The sequence below is a fragment of the Ambystoma mexicanum genome, chromosome 6q (genome assembly GCF_040938575.1).
Source record: "Ambystoma mexicanum isolate Mex_15411 chromosome 6q, UKY_AmexF1_1, whole genome shotgun sequence".
In the NCBI taxonomy this organism is placed as follows: domain Eukaryota; kingdom Metazoa; phylum Chordata; class Amphibia; order Caudata; family Ambystomatidae; genus Ambystoma; species Ambystoma mexicanum.
The window spans coordinates 302362541-302377456 of NC_090937.1; the positions used below are offsets into that span (position 1 = coordinate 302362541).

The following is a 14916-nucleotide window of genomic DNA, read 5'->3' on the forward strand; positions in this document are numbered from 1 at the left end:
GATCAGCCCAGGTGGCAGCCCTACAAATCTCCTGCAGAGAAACCCCCTGTGGATCGGCCCAGGAGGTCGCCAAACCCGTGGTGGACCACCGCTGGATGTGCGCAGGCAGACCAGAAGCCACATAGGCCATGGAGAACACAACACAGATCCATCGGCTAAGGGACACCACCAATGCCTCACGCCCAGCACCAGCTGGGCCAAAAGTAATCAGAAGACCATCAGTGTGGCGGAAAGGGGCAGTGTCATGACCCTTGCCCCTGGCCCTCACTGGCAAGTCAGCCTTCCAGGGCCAGATCAAATGCCTTAAAACCTCATCCAAGACTCTATTGGAGTCAGTCCTGGCACCTTTGGCGCCAGGCTCATAACCATCATGAAGACCAACATTAGAATGGGACTATTTACTTGGGACTATTTAACTTGGGGGGGGGGGGTTCAGCCAACATGGAGGCACGCACATAGCTCAGTTACAAGGAACTGAGCTATGCGGTCTAGTCTTTTGGGTGTGGCACGCCTGGGACTACTTTACCTGGACTACTTTACCTGAGACTATTTAAACCACACCCAAACAGCAGAACATGCTTTGCGTTATTCTGCTGTGGGCAGCGTAACGCTCACTGTGTCCAGTTCTTTGATGTCAGCTTCCCTGAAATCAAAGACCTGCAGAGAGAGAAAGAACACTACTAAACTTACCTGGAACAGTATCCTGTCATCAATCCATTGCTGACTTCAGGTTCACTCACCTGAAGGTACGAACTCCATCATCCGGCACCGCATGCATCCTGGAATACCATAACCTGAAAAGAGGAGAAAGAAATACAGCATTAGTAAGCGTTTACTCACGTTTCCTCCCGAATGAAGAAAGCCACACAATTCTTACCTGGGTAGTCATCTACTGGTCAGTATCATTGCTGGAACATTACAGAGCTCGGCAAGGAACATCGCAACCTGCAAGGAGAGAAAAGACACAGGTTAGCAATATAAAAGTTGAAACAGCGCCGCGCATCGCGCATTACTCACCAGACAGCATCGCGCACACCGCGCTTTCGACTACCGGGCCATGCTCACCTTCAAACTGCATGACAACACCAAAATACCTTTCCATACCTAAAAGGAAAGAAGCAAGACATTATTATTCGAACTAAGAGGAACATAAGAACTGCATATAAAGACTGTAAAGCAGCAAACCTACGGAGTCGCAGCAGGCCTGGATTCCCACAGAGGGGCTTGCACCAGTGAAGTAACTTGGTCACTGCTTGCCCCCCACATCTACGCGCCCCTGCCACGAGGAGCCGGACAGAGAATCCACCTTTTACAATATTAAGGTGAGGAGAAGGCCCAAGGGGGAGGAAGGAGTTGAGGCCAAGGGAGGTGGGAAAACAAAGACAATCTTGTATTGAATCCAGCTCTCCTATATTGCAGGCCCTTCTTTAACCAGAGGCCTTACCAAGGGACCGGGAGAGGGTTTGAGAGTGAAAATCATCCAACCAGGGCTGGGTGGCGTCCCCGTGGATACCAGGTGAGTGTAACAGACCAAGGACACCCCAGCCCAAAGATTCGGAACCCAAACCACCACAGCCGGGAAATCCGTAGATCTGGTGACACCGGAATCAAAGCCTCGAAAGCTTGAGATGTCGGGAGCCAGTGGGAGAGAAGATAAGACACCAGGGGACGTAGATGAAGACAGGCCCAGAGAACTAGAAACATGCAAGAAGCCATGTCCCCTTGCAATTTCAGCAATAGGCGAGCTGAGACATACCGCCTCCTGAGAACCATGCCCAGAACAGCCAGCAAGCGATGGACCCTCTCTAGGGACGGGAACACCCTCCCCATCCTGGTGCAAACCTGTGCCCCAATGAAAACTAGATCCTGAGAAGGCTCCAGGTGAGACTTCTGCCAGGATTATAGCCAAACAATAGGGCAAAATCTACAAAGTTGACAGGGTATTGCCCTTAGTAGATAACGTTCACACAAAAAAAGAGTGGGCAACACACATCTGTGTTATAGGCTATTAGCAGCCGAAAAAGACCCAAGAGAGGTCCAGTTGGTAAAACCAAACCCAAGAGTAACTGTGGTGTGGACTCCGATTATTAATAGAGTGAGAAACAAGGCTGTGGCGGAAGACAGAAGGAAGAATTTATCCTTTTTACCTTCCCTGGTGTGCTTCTTCTTTTACTCGTACTCTCTTCCGATTTCAACTAATCTGGAGGAGAGTGGTACCGGACACACAAGGCTGAATGTATTACACATCATAGAAGTTGGTAATTTCATTCTTATTCTGTCACTATTAGACAGGCGTTGTAACACTGCAACCTAGTTGAGAGTGCACAATAGGCAGGGATAGTACCTCTTTTGCGCTCTATCCTTCCGTCTTCCGCTACAGCCTTGTTTCTCACTCTATTAATAATCAGAGTTCACACCACAGTTACTCTTGGGTTTGGTTTTACCAACTGGATCTCTCTTGGGTCTTTTTCGGCTGCTAATAGCCTATAACACAGATGTGTGTTGCCCACTCTTTTTGTGTGAACGAGACTTCTGCAGTACACCAGGAAAACCCCAGTCCTTCAACGCCTGGCATACCAATCGGAGCCGAGCCATGACAGCCTGCCGGCAGGACGCTTTGTACAACCAATCATCCAGGTAGGGAAAAAAATCTGAATGCCCTGCAGATGTAAATGCGCCACCAGGGCAGCCACCAGCTTGGTGAACACCCTGGGGCCGATCGCAGTCCAAACAGGAGCACTCTGAACTGAAAGTGCGGGGATACCACCACAAAGCGAGAGAACTTCATATGCCAGGGACGGACAGCCACGTGGCAATAAGCATCCTGGAGATGCAGAGACGCCATCCAATCCCCCTTGAATAACATTGGAAGAATGTTCTGTAAAGTTTCAATTTTTAAATGTTCCTTCTGGACAAAGCGGTTTAGGGCTTGAAGGTCCAAAATTAGGCAATACTTCCTCAAAGGGTTGGGGACCAGGAACACCAGAGAGTGCAGAAATCCCGACCCTGAACAGGGAGAGGAACGGGCATGATGGCCGCCTTCAACACCAACTCGGAGAGAGCGGCGTCCATGGCCAACCTCTTGATCCGTGACCTGGGAACCGGAGTCCAAACCATGGAATGCTGGACAGGAGAAGATAGGAAATGCACTTGACAATCCCTGCAAACTGTGGCCAGAACCCAGGAGTCGAAACACCACCTTACCCATACTGGAAAAAAAAAAAACTGCCAGAGCCGCCCGACAACCAGCATGTCCAGACCGCCAGGATTTAGGCGCTGGCCCAGGACGCGAAGAGCGTGGAGGACCACAACCACCCCTTGCTCTCCGAAAATAATGTGATGAGGAGCCAGGGAAAGACCTACTGGACACTGCACCAGCACCAAAGGAAGAGCTCTTGGCCATTGAAGGAGGCTTGCGTCCAAGTTTGTCAGCATGTTCGTCCGCCCTAAAAACTTTGTGCACCTTATCCTCAAGGGAATCCCCAAAAAGCCTGGACCCATTGAAAGGAAGTTTCAGGGCAGCCACCCTCTGAGATCCATCAGTTTTCCCGTCCCTTAGGTGCACAACCCTCTGGGCAGACACACCAGCCCCCATGGCCATGGCTGAACCACGCACCCCATCATAAGCCAGATCGGACAAAAGTTCAATCCGTCTCTGAATGTCCGATAGCAAAGGGGCACAATCAGAACCTTCATTGACAGCCTTCTTCAATTTCCTGAAACCACTTAGCATCGTTTCAGCCGTGCAGAAACCAGAGACATTTGCCATAAGGGCCAGTTGCGCCCCTGCATGAACTTTCATAAGGCTGGAATTAGCCCGGCAGTCCACTGGATCCCGGACGGCCGCCTCCTCGGCTGACAGAGGAGCGCCCCACCAGGCTGGCGAGGATATCGTCGACTTCAACAGGATCAGACAGCAAAGTCTCGCCCTTCAATGGGTAAAGTATGGACATGAAGCGGGGCATTGCAATTTTCTCCAGGTCACGCCATTCCCAAAGAATTTTATCCCGGACATCAGAAACCAATGGCAACCCCAGCCCAGGGGTAAGTCTATACTGGCAAATAGAAGGGCGCCCCCCTCCACCGGTACCAAGGGCTCCGAAAAACCCCATGCAATCCCCAACTTGAGCCAGCACCTCCTCCACTCCCTCTCTGTCCAGGTACTTCCCTTCTGCACCAACCGAAGATGAACAAGAAGAGGCCGAATATTCAGTGCCAGAAGATGAAGAGGAAGACAGGCGACAGCGCTTGTTTCCATGTACATGTGCACGCCTCATACCATGATATTTAAGCAGCCTCTTCAACTCCTGCCTGGATAGGGAAAATCACTTAGCCTTCTTCTTTCACTATCTGAACACCACAGGAGAAGAGGAAGATGACGAGGAAGAAGACAGGCCCAGATGACTGCTCTTCGTGGAATGGTTACCCATCTTGTATTCACAGAAACAGGTGACCAAAGAATGCCCAGGCCTCCCAATAATTATGCAAAACTAAACGCCAACCAGCCGTTAGAGATGCCCGCCCCCTAAATAGAGGCCAGCCAACCAATAGGAACACATCACTCCCAATCGCAACTACACTCATAGCACCAGAGGCAGAGCTCACCCGCCCCCGGAGCAACGTGGAGAGACCAACATGAGCTGTAAAGCCGCTCGTAGCGTTTAGGAGGAAAACATCACCAACAGAGAGAGGAGCCGGCCGACTCCCGCTTCAGCTGCCAGAGTCCCCTCCCCAAAACTCCTCACCTGCACGCGGGCCCGCTTCTCCAGGACCCAGGCCAGAAAAGCCTACGCTGGCCATAGCCCCACTGAAGCCAGGTGAAGCATTCAACTCCACCGGGTCCCAAGCCCCGCAGGGAACCCGGGAGTATCGCTGCACCTGAGGAAGCCGAAGGCCCCGCTACACAGCCCCACCAGGGGGCCAGCAATTGTTGCTCCCCAGCACCCCGAAAAAAAAGCCCAACCTGCCGGAGGCAGGAAAAATTAAACTGAGTGACATGGCTATGGGGGAGGAGTTATAGGGATAAAAAGAAATAAAAGAAGGTCCTGTGTCGGAGGCAGGGGCCTCATGAGGCAAGTACTGGGACGAGGAAGAGTGGATGTGGAGGTAATGAGGCCCCGAGAGAACAGCAGATACATTTTTCCAAACCACCCTAGTAACAGCCAGAGGAAGGAATCAGCCGGGTGAATGTGCACTTACAAACCAGGTTCCCGTGTTCGTAGCACCAACTTCTCTGGCACATTAGTCATGCAGTCTCGTACAGCTTTTTCTTAGGGCCAGCCACCTCCTCTAGCATGAAGAAAAGAATGTTCGTGCTTAAGGAAAAATCATATGCCTTCAATCACAAACTGTAAAATTAGTGCATTCATTCAGGACAAGCGGAATTACATCACTAATGTAGAGAAGACAGGGAGATAGGCTTTGAGAAATAAAGTTCTAGACTGGTTACACCAGAAATCGGGCATGGCCCCATAAGAATGCTTGACTTGAAAATGCTTTACAGGACGCAGATCAATTAATGGCGTGTCTCTAGTAACAGAGACTGTATTGGTGTGGGTTGAGGTGAAAGCAATCTTCCCTCCTTCCCGAGTATCTGTGAAAGTCGGTCAAAGGTGTCATCAGATTTCAACTTGAAAATCATGGTGGACTAACCTTAGTTGGTTAATCCTGTTGAGGACAAGGCAGCCACATGTATCGTGGGACACCATTTAGCCAGACTTATGGAAAATCAGGATGATGCCTTGATTTTTCTCTCGGGGGGAGCTGGATACTAACACCATCAAAGCTACCTCAAGTTTTATCTTTAGAGCCTGGTGGCACAGAGCAAAGAAGACCAATTGCCACAGAGATTAGATAAGACCTAAGGGGCCACAAGCATGGATCTGAATTCAGGTGGACTGTCACCAGCACTCCCCTATGGCGCCAATCATGCCCTCATAAGCAATCATAAGCTCTTATCCAATTCGAACACAATGCATTGATATCTTCTTAATATTTTATTTTAATGTTTTTACTCATTTAACTGTTGTGTTTATTACACCTTCATGTCACTAAAGACTCAATGAGTCGAAAGTGTAAATAAAATCTAAATCTCAGTGGACACAAACTGAACCTTTGCCCCTGACATAACCATGCACATACACATATGTGCACAAACGCATTCAGGTAAACACAATGTTTTAAATACTTTATTGTTATGAGCCTCAAAGCAAGAAATAGTTAAACATGTTAAGACAAAAGACCACAATTGTGGTTTTATTTGCACATCCTTAAAGAAAATCTACAGGTCTCTGAATGCAAAAAAAGCAGGTCTAAATATGACCCATTGTATACTACTGCTCTGGTTACTTACCGGTAATTGTCATTACTCATGGTCCTACTCTTCCTCGTCACAGTAGTTACCTCATGAGGCCCCTGCCTCTGACACCGGACCTTCTTTTATTTCTTTGAATCCCTATAACTCTTCCTCATAACTACACCACTCAGTTTCATATTACCAAGCTGTAGCATGGGACCTCCCCCGCAGGGAGGGTGAGGAGGGTTGTCAGTACTATGACGAGGAAGAGTACGGCTAGGAGTAATGAAGATTACCGGTAAGTAATCCGAGCATTACCTCCAAGTCCACTCTTCCTCGTCCCAGTACTTACCTCATGAGGTATACCAAAGCAGCAATGGGGAAAAGGTCCCAATGAGACACAGAGTCAAAAACAGTGCAGCAAAACACACACCTTTAATAACTCAAAATTTACATCCCCACAGACAAAACTCTGACCCCGAAGGAACCAACCCCTGAGAGGGAGACATTCAACCTATAGTGGTTGATGAAAGTGCTTTAATCAGCCCAGGTGGCAGCCCTACAAATCTCCTGCAGAGAAACCCCCCCCCCCTTACATCGGCCCAGGAAGCCGCCAAACCCCTGGTGTACCACCCCTGAACGTGCCCAGGCAGGCAGAAGCCACATAGGCCATGGAGACCACAACATGGATCCACCGGCTAATGGAAACCACGGATGCCTTACGCCCAGCTGCAGCCGGGTCAAAAGTAATCAGAAGACTATCAGATTGGCTGAAAGGAGGAGTCCTAGCCTAATACCTTCCAAGGACCCGGGTCGCAATGCCCTGCGCTGGCTATAGCCCCGCAGAAACCAGGCAAGGCAACCTCACTTGACTGGGTCCCGAGCCCCGCAGGGAACCTGGGAATACTGCTGCACCTGAGGGAGCCGAAGACCCCGCCCCACCAGGGGGCCAGCAATCGTCACTCCCCAGCGCCCCCATGCCGGGAAGAAAAACTCAACCTGCAGGAGGCAGGAAAAATGTTACTGAGTGATGTTGTTATGGGGGAGGGGTTACAGGGATCAAAAGAAATAAAAGAAGGCCCTGTGTCGGAGGCAGGGGCCTCGTGAGGTAAGTATACACCCGGGCCCACCCGGATGGGAGGCCCGGGGCCGTAAGCTGGGAGGTGGGGGGTTTGTGCTAAGTCCGGTGGGGCAGTGCCTTTTGGCGCTGCCCCACTTAGCATGCACATGGTGGGGTCGGGCTGCTGGGTCCCTTTACAATGGGAACCCAGACAGCGCGTCTCCAAGACAGGAGGGTGAGGTGAGAGGGGCAGGTGACAACCGGCAGTCGCTGCCCCCTGTCACCTTGCCCTCCATACTTCAAAGGCCCCCCTTCCCATCCTGCGGATGCTGAGCGGGGGCCTTTTGAAGTTCAAAGAAGGGGCCGCCTTGCCCCCAGGCCGAATTTTGCCTTTATCTGGCGGGGGCAAGGTGGCCCTTCTCATGCTTCCTCCTGTCAGCCACGAACAGCAGCAGGACGGCTGCAGGTCTAAAAAACCATCCCTCCCACCCTACAAATAACCGTAAGGAAAAGCTATAGCGAGGGCCAGGTAGAAAATGGAACACAATCATAGCATTAGGGGAGGCTAAAACGCCTCACTTCAAAAAATAAACATAAAAATTCAACTCCAAGAAGGGCCTTCTTAAAATACCGGGGGGTCTTTTTGTCTATTAGTTAATATTCCAGGAAAATACAGTTATAGAAGACCCAGGCGCTCAGAATCCACCAGAGAACATCAATACAGGTGGGAGCCCTAGGGGTATAACAAAAGTGTAAAGGAGAGAGGAACTTGAGCAGAAACATGTACTAGTAAGCCTCAAGTATCCACCTCCATGCATGCAGAAGGGGGGGTCTCACCACAAGTGGATCAGGAGCAGGGTAAGTTCCTAGTAAGGCTCTGGAACCCACCCCCTCACAATTTTGTTTATGCAAGATAAGCGCACTGGGGTACGCAAGTGGATCGTGGGCGGGGGAAGTTCCCAGCTAATCCCTTAGAACCCACCCCAGCAGCGAAATAGTACAACACAAGCACTGAAGGGGTCCCACAACACAAGTGGTTCGGGAGCAAGGAACATTCTAGTAAGGCTCTCCTTTTGAACCCATTCCAGCTGTTAAAACAGGCAGCCTTAAGCGCTGAGCGGGTCTCACAACGCAAGTGGATCAGGAGCAGGGTAAAAACCTAGTAAGGCTCTTTGAACCCACCCCGGCGGTAAAAACAAGCAGCTTTAAGCGCTGAGGGGGTTTCACAATGCAAGTGGATCGGGGGCTGGGTAAAAACCCAGTAAGGCTCTTTGAACCCACCCCGGCTGTAAAAACAAGCAGCTTTAAGCGCTGAGGGGTCTCACAATGCAAGTGGAGCGGGAGCAGGGAAAAAACCCAGTAAGGCTCGTTGAACCCATCCCGGCAGTAAAAACAAGCAGCGCTAAGTGCTGAGGGGGTCTCACAATGCAAGTGGATTGGGAGCAGGGAAAAAACCCAGTAAGGCTCTTTGAACCCACCCCGGCTGTAAAACAAGCAGCCTAATGCGCAGAAGGGGTCTCGTAGCACAAGTGGATCTGGAGCAGGGAAGACCCTAGTAAGGCTCCTAGAACCCACCCCCGAGGAAACAACTAGCCCGCAAACGGAGCGTGGGGGCTTCAAAAACTCAAGTGGATCATGTTTGGAGAAAGTGCCAAATTCATCTCCAAAGAGTGGACCAAGAGGCTAAAACGCCTCCATCCGTGGAAAAGTACAAAACACATGACCAAAAAATCAAAATGGCTCCAAGAACACATCCCGCAGAGGATCAAGTGAAAGGCTTCACAACGCGGGGTTTTGTTCTATCAAGAAATACGGATCAAGAGCCATAACTTCAGCGAAAATCACCCGGTGAGCAAGAGAGGGCGCAAGTGCTAAACCTGGTCAGGTTGGACATCAGTAAAAGGCACACAAGCGCACACCTCCCCACCTCACTTGGAAAGGACAAGAGAAAGCAGGATGAACCTGCTCCAAAGACAAGCAATTATGAACATGTCACAGCTCACACGCTGTGGCCAAACAATTGTCACAAGCTTTCATATGAATGGCGGCGGGGATCAGCCTCGAGCGGGCCCCTAATTGGGATTAGGGCCCCCCGCTCACCTGTTCCCTCTGTCCCCAAAATATAGTATTGTTATCCTTATGTGATGTTATGGCTGGTTTTTCTTTTGCACCATGGCTGGTACTAAAATAAAGCTTGTGGCCAAAGTTTTTTCCACCTCACATCATGGTCGTCAGTCTCCTCATTCCTGCAACTGTCATTCTGTATTGCCTGTCTTGTCACACTTGTCAACCATCCGTGTCACCCGCATGCCACTCCCCAGCACAAAAACACTTCCAGGCTTACTGGGACAAGGTAGAGTGGACGTAATATACTTGAGGCACTTTCAGACACACAAAGAAAGAAAAGTCACCTGGGTATAGATTGTGTGCCACAATCGTCCCGCTTGCTCCCATGCACGATGTTAAGAACATTTGACTATCCACGTGAAAGCAAACAGATTTCTTGCGATAGGTATGAATATTTAAAAAGAGCATTATTGTGCTCCCATTTTAATTGACTTGGTAGCAGACACCGATTTTCTAGGTAAGTGTGAGGCTCTTTCATTTGGAAATGTCCCATCACAGCCAACAGTCACAGACAATCGTTGCTAACAAAAGGACCGATTTACACAGTAAGCTGTATAAGAGCCTTTCATCATCTGCATTTTGTTTCTGCTCATAATAGCGTTGAAAGTGAGCAGGTCCTGCTCATGATAGCTTTGAAGGTAAACAGGTCCCTTCAGAAACAGCCCAAAATGGAAAGAGTGGCTGCCGCCATTACCATAAAATGCTGTCCACGAGCAGGGCATTGTTAAAACAAAGACAGGCATGAAAGCTTTGCCGCTCAAGATAACAGCGTGATGGGTGTGCATTCGGGACATTTTCGCCCAGCCTGGAGATTCCCGAGACAACAGCTAGAGATAAAGTCCCGGGCCACATTGAACTTGAGTTCCCCATCCCCCAACTGGTGCCCACGATATACGTTCTTCAGATAACTACATACATGCCAACCCTCCTGAACGGTATGTAAAGAAAACAGAACAGCAAAGCAGCGGCAAAATATTTAACAAGCACCGTCCAAAACCCGCCAGTGCACAGATAAGCATCAGAGACTCACCATAGCAACTGCCACGCGAGTGCAATGCATACCTCGTCTCGACTAAGTGACGATGCGAGATTGAGAGAAAAGAACCACGCAAGACGGATTTCTGGGAAGTAGAGTTCAAAAACTAGCTCCATATCACGTGGGGGATCGGAGAGGGGATGATTTGTGAACTACAACCGATTCAACAAGGGTGAACGTTTCCTGTTGCGATGGAAGAGAATTTCCAATCGGTGCACAATGAACATCTCGCCGTGCTGCAACACTCGTGTTACGTCGCGTTATCAAACAAGACCTTAAATCTGATTTACCTCATTTACAAGGCTCCCAAGTTGAAAAATAGGTTTAGTATAATATGACTTTGTTACATGTGACTTCAGAAAAATTTCTTGTTTTTGTAAAAAAAATACTGAGTTATCACAAACAATTTTAACCTCTTGTCGGTGTTATGTATGACCCTCCCATGTGTATTGGCCCTTTAACGGGATGTCCCTCCCACGTGTATTGCCCCTTTAAGATTGGCCATGAAGCTAATAAAAGGAGCCCCTGCAGGCACGTGAATCACTGCGAAGACCCTGTGAAACCAGCCCTACTGTGACAAGACCACACAGACCAAGAAGAATACAAACCCACGACTACACACTCAACCTGAGAAGATGGAGTAATGAGGCTCAAGCCTCGGTATCCAAAAACTCGATATCCAAAAATCACTGATGGACTACGGAACACACAGATCAGCTAGAACACACAGATCAGCTGGATCTCCAAGGCTGGCTTGAAGGTCTCATCCGTATGGGGAACTTTGGAACAGGCGGCAAGGCAACATCCCTGGCCTGATATCATATTGTTACATATAGGGGGCAACGATTTGGTGACAAAAGGAAGGAAGGACCTGTCAGAACTATTGCGAAACCTACTTCATAGGATGGGGAGTGTGCTCAGGGGATGCGAGGTGATGTGGTCGGAGATAATCACAAGACAGGAGTGGAAGGGGGCTTTGCGCCACGGCGCCATAGAAGAAGCAAGGCGCAAAACAAATAATCGGATGGGCGGTTTTCTGAAAGGCAGGGGGATGATTTGGATTCGCCATCCCCTCATCACTATAAAAGTACCAGGGTATTTTGAAGGGGACGGGACCCACCTGTCCGAGGTGGGCACTGCTTTGATGTCTTTGGAATGGATGACGGCACTGCAAAATGCGGGATGTGTATGAGGGGCCTGAGTGGGGGGGCACCTCCCAAGATGCCAGCCATTAAAAAATACAGGGAGTGCCCTGTGGAAGCAAGCTGGGGGGGGGAACTCTCCGCCGCCGGCAGCCAGCAGAGAGTCTTGGAGGAATCACAGGCCAATCCCTGAACAAAGCACTGCCAGCAGACCCACAGGGGAATGAGCAGCCAAGAGTTTAGATGCACGGCGCCCCAAGAGCAATAGGCTTGGGGAAAAAGGGGAGGGATGTAGGGGACTTGGGAGACAATTCCAAGACCCAAATTGCGGTGGGGGGGGGGGAACGAACAACAAACTAAAAGAGGGCAGCAAGTGAAGCTGGTTGGGGGGGAACAAGAGGAGAATACGGGGGGGTATGCTACCGGGACAAAAAATACAGCAGGGGGAAGTCGTCAGGAAGGGGGGGTGCAAGAGGGGGGGAGCTGGAGGAGGGAGTAAGAAAGGTAGGAACATCGGGGGGGGGAGCTCGGACAAGGAGGGCCAGCAAGTCAGGAAAGAGGGGGCCTGGCGGGGCGCAGCGCAGCATAAGGGGACCGGGGGAATGGGGGAGACAGTTGGGAAAGGAAGATAGTACGAGGGACAGGGAATCCGGAAGAGATATGACACCAGCCAAGGGGGGGAGGACACCTGCTAAGGCTGCAGTTGGAGGGGGGGCGCCTTTAGTGAGAGGGAATTGCGAAGTTTCTGGGGGCTCGGGGACACAGGAGGGAGACCTGGGGGGGGGGTTTTGCATAGCGGGGGTAGGACTAGGATGCCAATAACCGGAACAACGCGAAGGCGTAGGGGGGGCTGAGTAGAGTTTGGTAAGAAAAGGTTAGATGGACGTCGCAAGCGACGGCCAACTAGGCAGGCAGAAAGTGGGGGACGGCATCGGAGGGCGGTGCCGGCCCAAATACGGATACGTAAATAAATTGTAAGGGCACTTGTGGTGGTGCCGGTATAGGAAATTGTAAGGGCACTTGTGGCGGTGCCGGTATAGGAACCTGAACATTAGCGAGGCACCGCGTGGCTGCCGGTTTTAGCTAGAGCCCGATTAGGACACGGGGTAAGTGTGCGGGGGGGTCGGGCATCCGCAACAAAGACCTAGCAAGGGGCTGGGGGAAATGGGGGCAAAATTGACATCACCAACGGCCGGGGTAGAGAGAGGTGGATAGCCAGGGCCGGGCTCAATCCGAGGCGTCCCCCGGACGAGGACGATGGGGAGGGGGAAGGGGGGGAAGCCCTAGGTAGCCGCACTTGGAATAGTATATCAGTGACGGTGAATTACGGATCGCCTGTAAGATAACTCCAAGACTTAATGCAAATAAAGCTGCTGAGGCATGTTAACCTTCCAATCATAAACTGGTGTCGTGTCAATTTTTTGCTTCCGCCTGCATGGGATGACTGATGCGGAGAGGGGGGGTTAGGGGGTAGTAGGGATGGGGGGGGCAAGAAGGGGCGGATAAAGTGGGGGGGGGGGCAAGGCGCTGAGTGCCCACGCTACGGCGAACGCGCCAGGAAAGCTGGCATGGCGGGCGCCGCCTCTTAGTGGGGGCGGTCCAGGCCGCCCTCCCCCCCCCACGCCCGTAAGAAATAATGCGCCGGGGGCGGGATGATGACGTAATGCAGGGCCCGCCCCCCCTGAAGGGCGCGAAAGCTTTGGCGCGGGGCGGGAAACCGGGGAGAAGCCGGCCATAAAAGCCCGGACTTGTGTGAGCAATCACACATCCTCCCTCGGTTTCCCGTCTCGCCGGAGCTGCGTTCGTTTTCCCACCCACCCTCCCGGTAAAAAGTATGTGAATAAAAAATGTTCTCTTTTGTTTTACAGGTCGCCCAGCGGAGTTACATTGCGATCCCCTTACGAAGCACTGCCAGCAGACCCACAGGGGAATGAGCAGCCAAGAGTTTAGATGCACGGTGCCCCAAGAGCAATAGGCTTGGGGGAGGCCCTGGGGAAAAAGGGGAGGGATGTAGGGGACTTGGGAGACAATTCCAAGACCCAAATTGCGGTGGGGGGGAGGGAACGAACAACAAACTAAAAGAGGGCAGCAAGTGAAGCTGGTTGGGGGGGAACAAGAGGAGAATACGGGGGGGTATGCTACCGGGACAAAAAATACAGCAGGGGGAAGTCGTCACGAAGGGGGGGGGCAAGAGGGGGGGAGCTGGAGGAGGGAGTAAGAAAGGTAGGAACATCGGGGGGGGGAGCTCGGACAAGGAGGGCCAGCAAGGACAGGAAAGAGGGGGCCTGGCGGGGCACAGCGCAGCATAAGGGGACCGGGGGAATGGGGGAGACAGTTGGGAAAGGAAGATAGTACGAGGGACAGGGAATCCGGAAGAGATATGACACCAGCCAAGGGGGGGAGGACACCTGCTAAGGCTGCAGTTGGAGGGGGGGGCGCCTTTAGTGAGAGGGAATTGCGAAGTTTCTGGGGGCTCGAGGGACACAGGAGGGAGACCTGGGGGGGTTTTGCATAGCGGGGGTAGGACTAGGATGCCAAAAACCGGAACAACGCGAAGGCGTAGGGGGGGCTGAGTAGAGTTTGGTAAGAAAAGGTTAGATGGACGTCGCAAGCGACGGCCAACTAGGCAGGCAGAAAGTGGGGGACGGCATCGGAGGGCGGTGCCGGCCCAAATACGGATAAGTAAATAAATTGTAAGGGCACTTGTGGTGGTGCCGGTATAGGAAATTGTAAGGGCACTTGTGGCGGTGCCGGTATAGGAACCTGAACATTAGCGAGGCACCGCGTGGCTGCCGGTTTTAGCTAGAGCCCGATTAGGACACGGGGTAAGTGTGCGGGGGGGTCGGGCATCCGCAACAAAGACCTAGCAAGGGGCAGGGGGAAATGGGGGCAAAATTGACATCACCAACGGCCGGGGTAGAGAGAGGTGGATAGCCAGGGCCGGGCTCAATCCGAGGCGTCCCCCGGACGAGGACGATGGGGAGGGAGGGGGTGGAGCCCTAGGTAGCCGCACTTGGAATAGTATATCAGTGACGGTGAATTACGGATCGCCTGTAAGATAACTCCAAGACTTTATGCAAATAAAGCTGCTGAGGCATGTTAACCTTCCAATCATAAACTGGTGTCATGTCAATTTTTTGCTTCCGCCTGCATGGGATGACTGATGCGGAGAGGGGGGGTGAGGGGGTAGTAGGGATGGGGGGGGCAAGAAGGGGCGGATAAAGTGGGGGGGGAGGCAAGGCGCTGAGTGCCCACG

At 51.6% G+C, this 14916-nt stretch overlaps 1 protein-coding gene across 1 annotated transcript in view; it reads right to left on the reverse strand.

Annotated features, from left to right (window-relative positions):
* Positions 1-10564, reverse strand: part of LOC138515997 (RNA-binding protein 43-like) — a 240752-nt gene extending 230188 nt beyond the window's left edge. The window contains exon 1 of the mRNA XM_069630787.1: positions 10513-10564. Within this exon, the coding sequence (XP_069486888.1) occupies positions 10513-10542 (30 nt within the window). The 5' untranslated portion in view covers positions 10543-10564. The remainder of the gene's footprint in view (positions 1-10512) is intronic.
* Between the last annotated feature and the right edge of the window lie 4352 nt (positions 10565-14916).